The 16898-nt window shown below is 36.4% G+C and overlaps 1 protein-coding gene across 17 annotated transcripts in view; it reads right to left on the reverse strand.

Moving 5' to 3' along the window:
• Positions 1 to 16898, reverse strand: part of Anks1b (ankyrin repeat and sterile alpha motif domain containing 1B) — a 1098518-nt gene that overhangs the window by 255265 nt on the left and 826355 nt on the right. For all 17 annotated transcript variants that reach the window (XM_076854981.2, XM_076854978.2, XM_076854982.2 and 14 more), the window contains one exon: positions 12089 to 12241. In XM_076854981.2, coding sequence (XP_076711096.2) covers positions 12089 to 12241 — 153 coding nt within the window. The remainder of the gene's footprint in view (positions 1 to 12088; positions 12242 to 16898) is intronic.

Consider the following 16898-nt stretch of genomic DNA (forward strand, 5'->3'; position numbering starts at 1 on the left):
TCCCCAAGGCAGCCATCCTAGTAGCACTGTTGGAAAATTTCCCTGGGAGCTGAGAACATGAGGGAAAAGACCGTGGGTGTGCATTCTGTTGTTGGATGTGTTTCTGGTTCAAGACCAGCTGGTGTAACTCCTTTCACGGTACAAGATACTCATGAATATAAATTATCAGGGACTATCCATGCTTTTTTCATCAACACTCAACCAGTTCCCCTCAGACACTACCTCATCTGTAAAATGGGAATGGCAACAGTGTGCATCTTCTAAGGTTAAGGTCTGATGAACAGCACTTGGAATACCGTCTCACACGTAAGAGTTCCTCAGTCAATCAGCAAATAATTATTTGTAACCTCCAGCGTGGTAGGCACTGTCCTGGGAGCTGGGGATACAGGAGGAAACAAAATACATCTACTCTGAATGGAGCTGACAATGGCTAATAAACATGATAAAGAACGCACAACCAAGATTCATATCCCGGCAGTCTAGCTCCAGACCCAGATTCGTCCAAGACTTTGGGATGCCTCTTTTTCTCTGAGAGAACATGATGATGTGAGGGCTAAGAGCCTGGATCTCAGGAATTAGGCCAGAGACCTATTCTTGGCAACCGTCTATTTGAAGGTCCCAGTTGAAGCCTTTCCCTAAATGATATGATCCAAGAGTACAGCATCAGGGATGGGAGTCTGAGGAAAAAAATCTTGAACAAAGACTAGCACTTAATGAAGGGGAAACGCAGGAGGAGGTACTGAAACTCCTATCATTGTTAAGATGATTATTCTCTGTGCCTGTCTAGAAGATTCAATTAACCTAAGGAACCAAATTCCATTAAGGACATGTTTGTTGCATATCTGCTTTGGGAAAAGTGGATGAGCAAGAAATATTTGAGCAAGGCATGATAATGATTCTCCATTAGACAAACACTTTAGAGTTTAATTTTCTAAAATAATTTAGTTTGATAGCTAATAAATTCCATAAACAATTCTTCAGCTTTTTATGGATCTGGCAACTCCACTATCATACAGTGTGTTCATCATCAGTTATTATTCTCTATTTACTGAGTGTTGGTTGAAGTTCCTGACCCCCAAATTTTCCATACATTTAAGGCCCCAATGTTGTTCTCATGTAATTCTTTTTTATCTCATGGCCCCCCTCTAATCGTCTTAGATGTTCTGAGATGATTTTGTTTTCACAAATCCTGATTAGAGGCTGATAAACAATGATAGGACTAAATATTTCTGAAGTCCTTTCTCCTTTTCTCTAATCACAACTTCTGCGGTAGACTGATTACACTAATGGTCCTGTTCTTCATCCTTCCCTGCATCTAGTCATCTACTATGAGAATCTGCAGCTTCTCCTAGGAAGAGGTAAATTATATCCTCCCCCCGCCCCAAGTTGATTTTGAATATTCCGTGGAGCTTCCTTTGGCCAGTTGTTATCAGATATGCAGCAAGTAGAGGTTTGAAAACACGGTGCATATTTTTGTTTCTCTCTCTCTTGGTTGTCAGAACAAGCCTGCGATAGCATGTGAGAGGATGGGGCACATAAAGTCCCAGTTGTCTCAGCTGAGACCATCCCAGATCAGTGGACTCTCAGACCCCAGCAGAACAATTGCCAGTGTGAGGGAGTCAGCTGAAACCAGAAGAAATTTCCAGTCAAGCTGGTCCTAAAACTGCTGACCCACAGACTCATGAGCTGAACAGCTTGTTGCTTTAGGCACTGCATTTTGGAACAGGTTGTTACATAGCATTGTTGTGGTGATAGATCACTAATAATGCTTTCCATCAATCTTAGGAACTTGGAAGCTGTCCCTTCATTTGGACTCCTTTAAACAAAAATGGAGTGCTTTCTATTTGCAAAGCATTGTGCAAAACGTTTTACTGGGTTATTTTATTCAGTTCTGACAACAGTATTCTTTGGAAGATGGATAAGGTTATTATCCAAATTTCAGAGGCAAGGAAATGGAAGCTAAGAGAAGGTCAAGTGACTTGCCTAAGGTAGAATCCCAATTATGTGATGTGTAGTTGGGATTCAAATCTGAATACTGATTTTTGAACTGTGCTTTTGGAACTTACTCTACTCGAGCCTCTCCCCCACCTGTTCTGCTACTCACCTCTACCTCCCACCCCTTACAATCAGGAAAGACCCTGTATTCCCATTTGAGATGCAGAAACCACTTTTATATTTGTTTTCCTCTCAGCAGTTCTCTTATTGAATCTTGTGTAGGTCTTGTTTTCCTCATTAGTCTGGAAGTTCTTTTTTAGATAAAGGCTGTAAAATGCTTACATTTTCCCCTACCACTATTATGCAATAGAATATTTTTAAAACTCCAAGAATCTATTCAGACATATAGTCTATAAAATCAACCAATAAAAATATAATAAATGATGATAAATGTGTTACTAGAAAATGTGCACATATTTAAAAGGGCACTGTTATTCAAATCAATCAAATTGATAGAATACATAATAGAGGGTTCCCCCATTTTATTAATAAATTTTAGTTAAATGGTGTTTAAATTTGATGTTTGACTGAATGCCTACATCTACATCTCTGTTGATTTATCATTTATTACATTAATTCTAGAATCAATCAGAGATTAGTACAGAACTGGCACTGAATAATTTCAGTTTTGTGGTTAGTTTCTGCATTTAAGAAACTTCAGTTTAGTATCTTGTCCTGTACTTTAGGTATGTTGCCACCAGGTGGCGGTAGGGTGTCAGGCATAAAGTCTGTACAATAAGGGATTTGCATGCTTTTTGAGGTTCAAAGTAATAGCTTTTCCCTTGAGTTCAAAACGAATTTGAGGCCACAGGTTTGCAATTTAACATAATACATCTCTTTACTAAAATAGCTGAACTTAAACTCTAAGTGACCCGTAAACATCTTTAAAATAGATATGAACCCTAAGCTACAAAATCACCTGCCTCATTATTTCTCTTCTACTTATTTCCATAATGGCTTTATAAAAATCTTATACTCCTACCTTGATGACAGTGTTAACCTTCATGATTTCCTCTCAGTCTTTATTTATTGTCAATCTCTTCCATGGTAGCTTGTATATTAGGTTTCAAAATTCTTAATAGTTTTCCTCAAGGAAAAAGACCTATCTTCTCTTTCATCTATGACAGTAGAGGCTTATCTTTCCAGAATAATCTCAGATCTTTTCTTAAGTAGGACCAAAAGTATTTCTCCACTAGAGCAGCATAAACAGTGTTTATTTGCATTTTATGTATGTATTTGCATTTATGGGGGATTTTTTCTTTTTATTTCCTCTACTATAGAACCATTTATTAGAATAGCTTCCTTCTCAAATCTCCTAGAAGCACAGAGTTAGTTTGCCATAAATTAACAGCGATGTAGCTACATTTCTTTAATAACAGGTTCTGTACTACATATTTCAAGAAGTCTTCTTAAACAAAAATCTTCAAGCCATATTAGAAATCTGAGCATTTTGTTATGAAGGATGAAATGACATAATATCAGTATAGTTTCAGTGAAAAGGAATTACTGTGCTACATTAAAAACAGAAGTTTCCACATTTAGGAATCAACAAGCTGCAACTTGGGAAAGATTCTATAAGGGCTTAGATTTGTTAGATTAGATTAGATTTATGATAATTTGAGAATGAATATAACTCTAATTTCCGAGTTGCTACCCTGTTCTTCCCCAAGGCCCTCTGTTTCAAGAACAAAGAAATCTAGTGGCTCAAGGTCAGTGTTAAAGGTCAAGAGAAAATGCTTATGTTGTTGGGAGGAAAAGACACGAGAAATCCATACCTAGACATAGTCAGGGGGAAAAAATGGAGGTGGGGGAAATGTTTAGCTTCATCTTTCCTCTCATATTCTCCCCCTCCAGGAGTGAAAGGATTTTGAGTAAAGCCAAGCCGTGAAATTTTGAACAGGCTGATAGGAAAAGATGATGCCTGGTGGCAAATTGGAATCACAGAGTTCAAGGCAGGTGAAAGGGGTTGGAGCTGGGAGTGAGGGAGGACCGAGCTGAGCAGTAATTCCTGCAGACCAGAGTTAACACATCAAGCAGGGTGACCAGGCTCCCATGGGTGAGTGATGGTATGAGAAGCAAATGGCGACTAAGCTGTGAGACTATGCCCCAAGAGACCAGCTCCATTCTACCTCTGGGAAAGGGACCTGGAGACGTCTGTAAAAAAAAGGCCAAAGAAAAATAAAATAGGGAGATAAGAGAAAGAAATGGATGAGAAAAAGTTGCCATTTGATTTTGAGTTTCACAGGAAATCCATAGAACCAGCAGGACAGATATTATTATCTTCTCTCTACAAAAGAGAAACTGAGTCCAAGAGAGGGTTGGTGTTTTTTTTTTGTTTTTTTTTTTAAGATCACATGCTAAAAGGTAGACACAGGATTCAAAGTAAAGTGACCTGATTCCAAGATAAAGATGAAAGAAGAGAGGGCACATTTGAAACTCTGACACACACTGTATGCCCTACCTTTTACTTTATAAACAGTAAGTATAATTTTCACATAATGGAGGCTGAGTCTTTGAAGGGTCTGAAAGAAGCAGTTTTAGCTACTGTTAAAAAACACTTCTGAAATGTATTCTATTTGCCCTTGCCTCCTTTGAATACTAATTTATTCTCTTCTTGATAAATGGGGTTGTGATTATGAAAACTGACTCTGTATGTATGGGTTTCTAATTCAGGGATGCCCTCAGGATCCATGGTGGCATACAGGTTTTTTTTTTTTTTTTTCCATCCCACCTAATACATTCATTGCTAGGAATAACTGCATAGAAAAATTGCTGACTCAGTTCCTTCCTCCCTCACAAACAGCTCTTCCTGTCTTAGGCGCGTCAGCTTCTGGTCCCTACCTACTGCTTTTGATCATGTCATTCTCTGATTAGAATTCTTGGCTTCCCACTGATTATAGCAGTGCTATCAACCCAGGATGCACATGAAAGTCAGTTTGGAGTGTTTAGAAACTCTGGATGCCCAGGTGCCACTATCTAAAAAAATTTTCTTAAACTATTCTTTTTTTAGTGGTAGATGGAACAAGAACTTTATTTTATGTGGTGCTGAAGATCAAACTCAGAGCCTCACACATGTGAGGCGAGCGCTCTACTGCTGAGCCACAACTCCAGCCCCTAAAATTTTGACTCAATTGTTTAGGTGTGGGGTCCTTGTCTTCAGGGATTAATGTAAGAAGCATTGAGTTCAGTTTCTGGCCAAGATGGAGTAACAGGCATCAGATTTATTTCCTATTTTAAACAACTAATAATGTAGGCAAAATAAATGAAGCACTGGTTTTTAAAGTATTAGACACAAAGCAACAAAGAACAGTGATGCCTGAGAGATGGGAAACAATGATGTCTACAACTGCCCAAGCTTGCTACTTTAGGAGAATTTCCAGGCCATGGGGCAGAGAGGAGGAAGACCCCTTGATTGGAGAAGATGTAGCTGAGAGTCTGGGGAGACCAGGGTGGCTAGAGTTTGCTGGAAGAGTATTGGAGAGGAGAGAATATTGAGTACCTATGTATGAGAGGAAACTATGGGAAGTGAGGTTAAAAAAAAAAGAACAGAAAAGAAATGGTGGGAATAGTTCTAAAATTTCAAACTTGGCTGGTAATAGTTTAATCACTATTGGAAAGCGTTGAAATTCCAAGGGAATTGGTCAAGTACTTAGAGCATCCTGCCTCAGTCGTGGGAAGTATTAGGAATAAACAATGCTCCAGTCTTGCCTAACAAACCTTAAAAGCAAGATCTGAAAGGATCAACGTCTATCAAAGAATTTTTTTTGTGCTCCAAAACAACCCTCAGGCATATTTATGGGGATAAAAAATTAACCAACACTAAACAAGATAAAATTCATATCTAGCATGCAGTAAAAAATATTACTAGACATGCAAAGAACAATGAGGAAAAACATCAACCTAAACTGACACAGATGTTAGAATTAGAAGACAAGGACATTAAAACAGTTATCACAATTGTATCCCATATGTTCAATAAGTTTCGAGGAAAGATTAAGCATACTAAATAGAGACATGAAAAATAGAGACACGAAAAATATAAAAAGACTCAAGCCTAATTTCTGGAGATGAAAACTACAACCTTTGCAATGAAAAAGACAATTCATAGTAATAATGACAGGTCAATTTTTATATGAAGAAAAGATTAGTAAACTTGAAGGCACCTCAACAGTAACTATCCAAAGGAGCCACGGAGATAGATTAAAATAAAAAGACTGAAAAAATATGAATGAAATATTGGTGGGCTGTGGTCTAACATTAAATGACCTCATACACAAGCAATTGGAGTTCTAAAAGAGTACAGAGAGAAGTAGAGAGACAGAAAACAGTATTTTAAAAAATGAAGACCAAAATTTTAGGTCTGAGAAGCTCTAAAAACATCACACAAAAGAAACAGGAAGAAGGTTACCTCAATGTAGATCATAATCCAGTTGATGAAAACCAGTGAAAAAAGTGAATACCTTAAGTGTAGCCAGAGGAAAAAAGACACATTATGCACAGAGGAACAAATGGCAGATTTCTTATCATATCAGAAATAATGTAGAAGAGAGCATAGTGTGTCAACATTTCTTAAAGTAGTTACCATAGAGTTTCACACCCAGCAAAAATATCCTTAAAAACAAGAAAGCAAAAGAAAGTCTTTTTCAGACATACGAAAGCTGAGAGAACTGACCACCAGCAGCCTCACTCCATTTTAAGAAGGTAGAAAGAAAATGACACCAGACAGAAGCATGGATATACACAATGAAATAAAGATCAAAGCTGGCTTCAAGGATGAGTGAGTTGTGCAGTTATACAACCTCCTGCCCTTCAAAAGGCCCTGTGCTTGGTTTCATATTTTCTAGTCATTGGACTAAGGTCTCTGTATTTTCATTTTGCACTGAATCCCAAATTATGTAGCTGGTTCTGAGGTTCTGAGGATGAGAACTTTGTAGCCCATGCGGATTGGGGGAACAGGCTGGAAGTCTAAGCACAGTTTAAATCTAGGTCATATGTTCAGGCAGAATGGCAAGAGATGGAAGTGGCTTCTTATTAGGAAATTTGGAATCTTGGTGGAGAAAAATCCCAGCAGAAGTCCACTAAAATAAAAAAATTTTAAGGTAGAAATTTCTGGAAAATCAGAACATAATTGTAATTTTTCCATAGAAAGTGAATACAGATATTTACTTAGGATAAGCTTGTTCATCTCATATGAGAAGGAATAAGGCCACTTTTCCCAAACTTGAGCCAAGTGACAGAAGCTTCAGAAGAATCTGTGAAAGACTTGCAACATGCATTCATGAGGTGAGGGTGGTGGAATCCAGGAGACTAACCTGATGCGTGCCTGAAAAAGTTTAAAGCTGAGCTTCTGTTAACTAGCTGGCCTGAAGGTTTATGAGGATCCAGCTGTAATATATATGAGTATAAATGAAATGTTTAAATCCACAGATAATTTATAAAGTTTGCTATACTCTTGAATACACTCTTCAGGTCATTTGTTGAAAGCCTTCAGCTTTGATTAAAGTTGTTAATATTTGAAGTGTTGACTGATGTAGCCTCCCTGGTGTGGAAAGATGAATTTTTTCTCATTTATTAATGTCCTGTAGTGAAGACATCACCTTTTACTTAAAATAATTGGTTTGGAAATGGAATTAGAACATTCATCCTCCTCTACAATTTGTGAATTTGCTGATTATTTTTCTTGGTTATAAGCATAAATTACCATTTGCCTTTATACAACACACACACACACACACACACACACACACACACACACACGAGTTTTACAGAGAACAATGAAGTTATAGCAATGAGGATAGCATAGTTAGGGGTAGGAGCTTATAATTCTCATCACGAAGTAAAAACATCAAAGCAAGTAATGAATCTAAATCTGATATTCATAGAATGATATCACTACATCATTTAAAGCAAATAGAGACACATTATCAAAGAATTAATGCAAAACCATCAAGTTTCCTTTGAAAATGTCTTAGCAAATCTCTAAGTGGTTAGATTATCATAAAATTTCTCTTGAAAGGTAGAAATTAAATCAATAACATTGATAAGAAAAGAAAAGAAATCTCACAGTCCTAATGAATGCAAGAATAATTTCTGCATCTATTAGGCCAGAAGCAAATGATCTCTAATAAATTTTTATTGTTGGCAAATTATTCTCACTTATTTCCATGGGATGTGTGAAATAACTTACATAGGACACATGTATTTAGCTATTTTATTTGTTTGTATTCAAAGGGTTTTTTTTTTTAAAGAAACAATCACTGTCATTAACTTTTTAAAGCTATTCTATACTTATGAGCAGGGATCTAAGAATGCACTGACACCTGAATTCAATTTTGTCAATTCAACAGGTACTTTCAACATTTTCAATATTGTAGGATATAATAAGCCTGGGCTAGAATGATTTCCTTGGTAAACAGTGATAAAGCCCCTAGGAACAAATTAATCATATGTTCTGCACTGAGATTCACAAGTTAATAAATTGGACAGTGTTCAAATTTATTTAGTCTTTTCCAAGCCCCCTTAGCTGATACACAGTGGTAAGAGAAATTAACATTGTTTCTCATAATATCAATACATTTTTGTCTAGAAAATGGATAACAGGTTATTTGCATGGTCATTAGTTATTTTTAATTTCATAATTAATCCATACACATCATGGAGGAAATATGTCAATCTTCTTTCTAAATTTTCTCCCATGTAGGGCTGTTGTGGTTTTCAATAGCAGTTGGAACTGTTTTGAGATCTTACTAATACCATATGCCAGCCCTGAGTAACTTCTGAGTTGGAAAAAAAAAATGGATGTACTTGTGCACTCTTAACTAGTCATTAGTTCTCTTAACAAGCCGTTGGAGGGACAATAATTCAAACTGGAGGTTGAACCAGCTGGCATCTGCACAGGGAACAATTTTCCTGACAATTTCTCCTGTGTATTCATATTTTAACACTAAAATATCATTATAAAATTGAGAGTATGATGTTATTAATGATAGTGGCAGTCACAGGAGAAAAAACAGAACTATTGATAAAACATCATCTTTGGAATATGAAGCACAGATTAGGAATAAAGGGAACAATTACTGACCTATATTTTATGCTTTAATTTGAGGTAAACCTAGACCTGTAAAATTGGCAATGCTTCATGTCTTAAGACTTTCTCTGTGTTTAATTTCTCTAGGCTAAGAGTGCTAATGGTAAGATTTTTCCACTTTTCTTTCTCATCCCATACTTTGCGTAGCTTTGCACCTAAAACCCTTATTAGTTTATTCAGATAACCTTGGTTTTCAAAGGCAATAATATCTTCCATGAAATATTTGGGGGAGTTTTTGAAGTATTATAGTTTCAAATATATATTTATGCTTTTCAAGAACAACTTTGTATAGTTTTTATTACCTCTTTGAAACACTTTAAATTCATTATACTGATGATAGCATATTTAATTTTTCTAATAATAACCATAATACCATGGCACACTAGATGCAATACTGTATAATGATGCTGAAGTTATTTATAATCATACTAGCAGTCTGTCTCCTCAATCTCTGTTCTCTTCCCTCCACCAGCTGATCTCTGTATCAGAGACAGCCTACACTTGAACTTCTCTATTTAACTTTACAAAAGATAATTCTTGGAGAAATTTGGTTTCCTTAAAACTAGCCACTGTCTGCATTGATTCAAGATGTGAACTTCCCTAAAAGGCTTCAATCTAAATCAAGATGACTATACCTTCCCTTTAGCCTACAAATCAATAAATGATGGGTACTTAGTATTGGATATTATGTCCAAATAATATATAAGAGATTATATCATATTTGGGTGCCTTTCCTTTCCTTGTGATCAATTAAAGTCTTGAATTTGCTTTCCCTCATGAGTTGGAATAAACTGATGAATTTGAGGAATAAATTTGAGGTCAGTCAAAAACTTTGTAAGTCAAGAAGGAGACACATCACCTCTCTCATTTAAAACAAGAGAATCCCAACAACCCCAAAGCATCCCAACTCTAGTGGGTATAAAAATTTGGTTTTCTAATTTATATGTCTAAAGGTTCAGATAAGTTTTTGTCCACAATAAGTTTATCTACTGAGTTAAATGACTTGCAAAGTCTCCCCATCAAGAGTGTGAACCTGCCCATATGGATGTCACAAGGAATTTAAATCCATTTACTCTAAGGAAAAAGTTCTTGGTTGGTAGTAGACACAGTAGTGTACTTCAAGTCAGAAGGATGTGGCTTCAAGGTCTAAACACAGTAACTATGCTTTCAAATTCTGATACAACAATTATAGCAGGCACTTCGTCCTAGATCCAAGTCAGATTGTAGTGCAACAAATTTAGTTGAAGGGAAAACCCTTGAAGTTTGCCTTCTCTCAAATTCTCTCTGCATTCAAGGTGGTTGGGATCAGCCCCCAAGTCCTGGCAGTAAACCTAGGGTCCTTGTAGCATCACTCTCCTGCAGTCACTGCCCAAGTCCTGTGTGCAGAGATCTCTCGGCCACTGGTAACTTTAGCCTTGGGAGAAGTGAGCATGCAAGTCCCCATCTTCAACACTAGACCAAGTATTTGGATTTTTGAGAGATATATAGCCTCATGTTGTAAATGATCCTTGCTTCAATAAAAACATGTTATTCTAGAGTCCTACTGGAAGCCACTCTTTTCAGTGGGGATTAATTGCTAATGCATAACTCACAAGCTACCTCTCATGAATATTTTCTCTTTAGTGGAGAGCAGTTTTATTCAGAGGATATTATAGGGATATTTGGGTTACCACTCAACTTGGAAAGCTGTTGTGATCTATGGAAGATACCCCCTCTAATAAATGACTAGTAGCTATGATATCAGTGACAAGTTCTTAGTAGAGAATTGAAATCTTAGTTTGACACAACCAAAAAGCTTAGCTTGACAAAAACCAAAGCATGTAGATTCATTTCCATTGCTATACAGACCAAGAATGAAATTAATCAGAGGCTTTAGTCAGACTGTGAGTTTTCTTTTGATAAAGATAGCTTTTATGAGGGGAAAAGCAGCAAAAGGTCAAGAAAGAGTTGCTTATGTTAAATTTGAAACCAAGAGTTTGTCAACTTAATATGATTTTAAAATTCAAGAACAATTTCTATAGGGTATTCTAGAAAAGATATTTTTAAGATAGACTTAAAAGCAAAGAATTATTAGTTAACAATAATAACTATCTTAAATGATAGCTTAATTAATGACATGTAATTTGTAAAAAAAACTGTACTTTTAGAGAGAAAGTGGCATAAAGAGAAGAACAGAGCACTTTGCAACCAGCAGATATTCTCTATCTTATCTCTCAGTTTACAAACACCTTTTTACCCAATCATTATGAAACTTTAAAAATTTCTAAATAATTAAGTGATTTCTCTCAGTCACTTTGGGAAAAAAGAAACATTTATAATGTCAAATATAATCCAGACAAATGATTGTTTATATTTTCATCTTGTTCTTTCATTTATTCTCTAGGAAAGAATAGAAGTAAAAATGAAACAAGAAGGGTATCAAAATCATTTATGCAGATTTATTATCTCTTTGGGCTTGAATATATGGTGACATATATTGTTGGCCCGTTTTTATAGGAAATCTATGTCAAATGTATGAATAAAACAGAGTCAACATTTGATTGAACACCAACTCTAGAAAATAAAAAGTTTATATTACAGCAGCCTATGTAGTAAGAGCAAAAGCAGTCTTCTTCAAGCATGAGCTCTGTATGTGAAATTAAGGAATAAAGATAAGGAACTATAACATAGAAAATATGAGAATTTAAACCTTTAACAGTGAATATGAGCAAAGATCAGAATGGGAGACTATTTGCTATCATATTCATATCTTAAACTGTCAAAATTTCCTAAAGTGGAAAACCTCAAATGCTTGGAAGGTCTTGTCAGATAATGCAAAACACCCTGAGAGTCCTCTCTTTATGTCTTAGTTCCTTCCCTACATCAAAAATTCAAAACATATGGCCTACCTGTAAATCCTTGTTGGATTCAAACCATTATAAAGAAAGAAAAATAATTGCCTGCCTGCAATAAAATCTGATTTATCAAGGTTTGAATGACTAAGGGGTCAGTAAAAGACCAACTTACGTTAATAAGTTCAACTTCCCAGATTTTTTTCAAAAGGTCCATCGATGTGTAGCCATTAATTAGAAAGGCTTTGGTGTAGTCACCCAGTTCAATGGAATCCAGCCACTCGGCTACAGAGGTGGGATGGTAACCATCATGACCAATGGGTCTCATCTGTAATTAAGAAAATCACATTAGGACTGATTTAAACTGTTTGCCTTATGTTTCAACAACAGAACACATCTTGCCACTTGAAAATTTATCTGTGAAGCATCAGATGTTTCTGGATAAGGAAATAAGGAAAATGAAAATTCTTCATGCACAATTCTAAATCATTAGTAATTTTCACGCTGAATTAGTTTTCAAAACTACACCCAGAAATTTCCAATTTAGCGGCTAAATTAACTCTGTATTTGAGAGAATGAAATATGTCAAACTTCTGTTATAGAAATTATTGTCATTTTGTTGGCTGAAATTAAAAATGGTGTCAGTTGAGCGGTATTCAAGGCTGAAGGCACATGGAACTGCATTTCCAAAATATAGATGATAATTTTCATATGCACAACATCAAAGCATGTGAAAATACTGCATGACTTGAGACATTCAAAAGGAATTCATGCTTATGCAAGACATGTATTGTAGGTAGTGCAAACATGCTGCAGAAACATACTGCTGTGGTAAGCCAGTTAAAAAGAGGCTTTTGAGTGTTTTAAGACCATGTGTTCTGCGTTGACTCTACAGTATGTTAGACATGAATAGAGAACTTGCTGGCAGACAGGCTCCTATTTTTTGTCAGCTATATACGGATTTTTTTTTAATACTTTAGGAGAACAAAGAAGTGTGACAGCAACATAATGTTTCTGAGTTTAAATTGGAATATGAAAATAACTTAAGCAAAAGGAACTTCTGGGTTTAAAATTTTGTATGGATTATTCTAGTCCTTTAGCCTTTATTTGAAATTTTAGTTGAATTTGTGGTTCCTGGCTTTTGAAGTGACTCACTGCTAAAACTCTTTGCATGCCATTCTGTTGGTCTTGGATTTTTAAGGATAGCTGCCAGCTTATTAACCTGATGTCAGCCTTCTGTGAAATACCTGGTGGGAACAGTGAAAATGGGCAAAATACGTCATAGACTTTTCTCTTCCTCCAAATTTAAGGAGATAAGTATTAATGGAAATCTATGTGATTCTGATTTGTGAGCAGAGAAAAGATTAGTCTGATGTCAGCGATTCAGATTTCAATCTTAAGCATGGTGAGCTTTCTGTCACTATGCAGAATTCTCATTTTTGAGATTCTTCTTACTTTTTCATTTTCAAGTTACTTTTTCTCCTTTCCTCTTTTCTGTTGTTCTACTCCCCAGTCTAATTTCCATTTCAAGGTTTAAACGCTCTCTATTTTAAAGTTACAGTGCAATTCATTATTTGTCCTAGAGTTCAAACTGCATAGACTTTTGTATTTCACTTTTACATTGGCACACCAGACCTATTTCAGCTATTCATTAAATATTTGTGTGAGGCTTACTCTATATTCACTACACAGTATCTACAAATGTAAATGGCAACTCAGGGTTTGAAAAATGAAGCTTAGTGACATTCACAAAAACTGAAAGTTATACATGTGTATACAATTGGAGTCCAAGACTCAAATGAGAGTTCAAATACATTAAGTACCTTCATGTTAATTAGAAACACTGGGGCCATGTACATTCTCCAGGACTTGTTAAGAAGTGATGCACTAGCTCTACTAACTTAAATAGTCACCCAAGCACCAGGAACTGCTCTGACTCTTAAAATTGACATAAGGAAATAAGTGGAAGTAGGAAAAGAAGAAAGATAGAAAGGAACAGTGGAGTTGAACAGAGAGCCTGGCAGGAAAGTTTTGCTATTAGCCCACCCAAGAAGCTGACCACCAGTAGTGGATACTGGGGACAAGCTTAGAGAGTCTTGGGAACCCCTTAGGAAGAGTCAGTTGTTCCTTCCAGAAAACTGTAAAATGGGATCCCCATGGGCTTTCCCCCAAGAGATCAGTGGTTGCCTGTTAAAAAGATATGGATGGTCAGTGTTAGCTGGGAGTGGGCATGTGGATGTGTGCAGGGCAGAATTCACCCATCCACTCATTCAATGAATAAATTTAATCAGTGCCTGTTCTGATGAATATTGTGGAAATAGTAGGGAACAAAACACATTAGACAATTTCAAAGTGAACCTAATTAAGTATAAAAAAGTTTTCCTTTTCCCTAACCCATCCTTCTTGTTCCATTAGGGAATTTAGAATCAGAAAAAAGAAGCCGGTCCCTTGAGAGAAAGCTAAACTTGGGAGTGGGGAGCAAAGGAAATAAAACCATAGGTTTAAAATAGATTAGCACTGCGTTTTCAATATTTTACATGACAAGAAAGTTATTGGATATGCCTGAGATCGTATAAAGAAACAGCAAAAAGAAAATCAAATGAGCTTGGTCGAAGGAAGTGATTGCAAAAACAAACAAACAAACAAACAAACAAACAAACAAAACCCTTGCATCAGTGTCTCACTGAACGCAGACTGTGCAGTAATCTGGTTACTCCTAAAGGCAAGACCAACTTAAAAGAGTGAGAGGGAGGGAAATGCCTGCTGGAGGATGAGAGAAGGAGCAGGGTAGAGTGCAAAGGTGAAGAGGCCCTAGGAGTGGGCATGTGGATGTGTGCAGGGCAGAATTCAACCATCTACTCATTCAATGAATATTTAATCAGTGCCTGTTCTGATGAATGTTGTGGAAATAGTAGGGAACAAAACAGTCATAGTCTCCCTCATGGAAATTATAAGTCTTAATTAAAAATATGTGAACAGATGACCAATAAATTATGAAGGCTCTGCATACCTGAAGAGAGGAAACTATTAGAGCCAAATGAAGTTGCAAAATTAAGTTGACACATATTTAATGATATGCAGAATGGTAACTGTGCTTCGCAATAATTTCTTTCAAAGCAATTCTCCCATCTGTTCCTTTATTTCAGTTCTTACCATCACTACCCTGTTTAGGTTCTCGTTAGCACTTGCAAAAGCTAATGCAATAACCTTCCACTTGGCCTCCCATCTTTGCTCAGCTTCTATCTTGCTACTACATTAATTTTCCTAAAAGGCACGTAAGTCTGCACAAAACCCGTAGTGGCTCCTTCTTAAGGAGAGTCCAAATGTCTTATTCTAGCATTCAAGGCCAACTGGGATTTACATGATCTGTCACAACTCTGCTGTAAGTACCCTAATAAATGTGAATAGACACATGGGTATTTCTAATTGCTAGCCATTCTCTAAACATGCACCACACAAAGCACAACCATATCTTTGCTAATATAATTTTCCATGTTTGTAATGCTTTTGCCCTTATTTCTGAAGGTATTTTCAAGAACTGACTTCTCCTCTTGAGAACCAAAATACATTTTTCTAATTATTTTGTATTCTGGCTAATCCTAAACTAAGAAATTCTTTATTGTGTGAGTTTGGTTGTTGAGCATAATCTACTTCAAGTCTAGTGCACGTCCGTATTTTGCTCATGCCATTTCCTCTTCCAGAAACACTGTTTCCACCTCTTCTCCATCAAAATTTATCCTTAGGAGGTCTTGCTTAAACATTGCCTCCTCTGTGAAGCTTTCTGTAACGTTACCCTTATTATCAAGTAAAAATTAATCAAGTATTCTGCTAGATTTCTGTGGAAATTTACATATGATTCTATTATAGCATATTTGAGTTTGATTTCAATACTACTTAGAGAGTAGTATTTTCTTCATTGGACTGTCTAACCTTTGATGACAAAACAAGGTGTTACCCATTTTTTAGTCCCTAAAGTGTCCAAGAGAGCATCTCACACTTGACAGGCATTTGCTAAGTATCTGTTATTTAATGAACATATGGAAAGAAAATGACATTCACTTCTGTGGCTTGGTATCCATTTAGGGGGAAACATATTTTGTTCTCCATGTCATCAAAATTAAGGTTATTTTATGGTCTGTAATAACATTTGTAACTATTTAAAACCTCCATATATCAGGAGCCAATTCCAGGTGGCACACTGTATTACAAAATGTAGTGAACTTTTTCCCTAGCCCAGCAGTTTGATTCTATTGGCTATGTGACTTGGGGCCCATTACTTCACCCTCTCCAAGCATTGTCATTTATAAAGTGAAGGTGTTGGACCCATGATCTCAAAGCTTTTTTTTTACAGTATACCCTAAACTTTATAATTCTATGGTATAAGAATTAATTTTGAATTAACATCTGATTAATTTGCCTAGTAAGGAAAAAAATTTGCCCAATGACAAAAAAAAAAAAAAAATAGGACACATAGACTAAAGGTCAGATGGTGCTCAGATTTTTCTTATGACTTTAGCAGTACCCACAGGTAGCACTGCAATTGCTTTCTCAAATTAGCAATGATTAAACTTTTTTTCTCACATAAACATCTGGCAAGAAAGAATTAGGAAAAGATAGCTTCAGGGCTGCCAGGCCAGAAATATGCATGTGCGGGAGATAGGCACAGTTTGTAATCTCAGAGGCAGAATGGTGGGCAGATAGTAGGCATATGCAACAGAGGTTCACAAGGCCATCTGATTTAGCTTGCTGAATTCCAAAGTCTAGGGAAACTTAAGCTGGGACAGAAATTGGAGACAATAATGAAGCTTTAGGCTTGGGAAAGTTCAGATATATTGATATATTTTACTGAACAACTTGCGTTGTTTCTTTGTTCTGCCTGAATGGACACTGAGTGTTCTCCAGGGGTCTTAGTGCATCCTGGAGAGAGAGAGAGAGAGAGAGAGAGAGAGAGAGAGAGAGAGAGAGAGAGAGAGCGAGCGCCTAGG

This window comes from Callospermophilus lateralis, chromosome 4 (assembly GCF_048772815.1).
Source record: "Callospermophilus lateralis isolate mCalLat2 chromosome 4, mCalLat2.hap1, whole genome shotgun sequence".
In the NCBI taxonomy this organism is placed as follows: Eukaryota; Metazoa; Chordata; class Mammalia; order Rodentia; family Sciuridae; genus Callospermophilus; species Callospermophilus lateralis.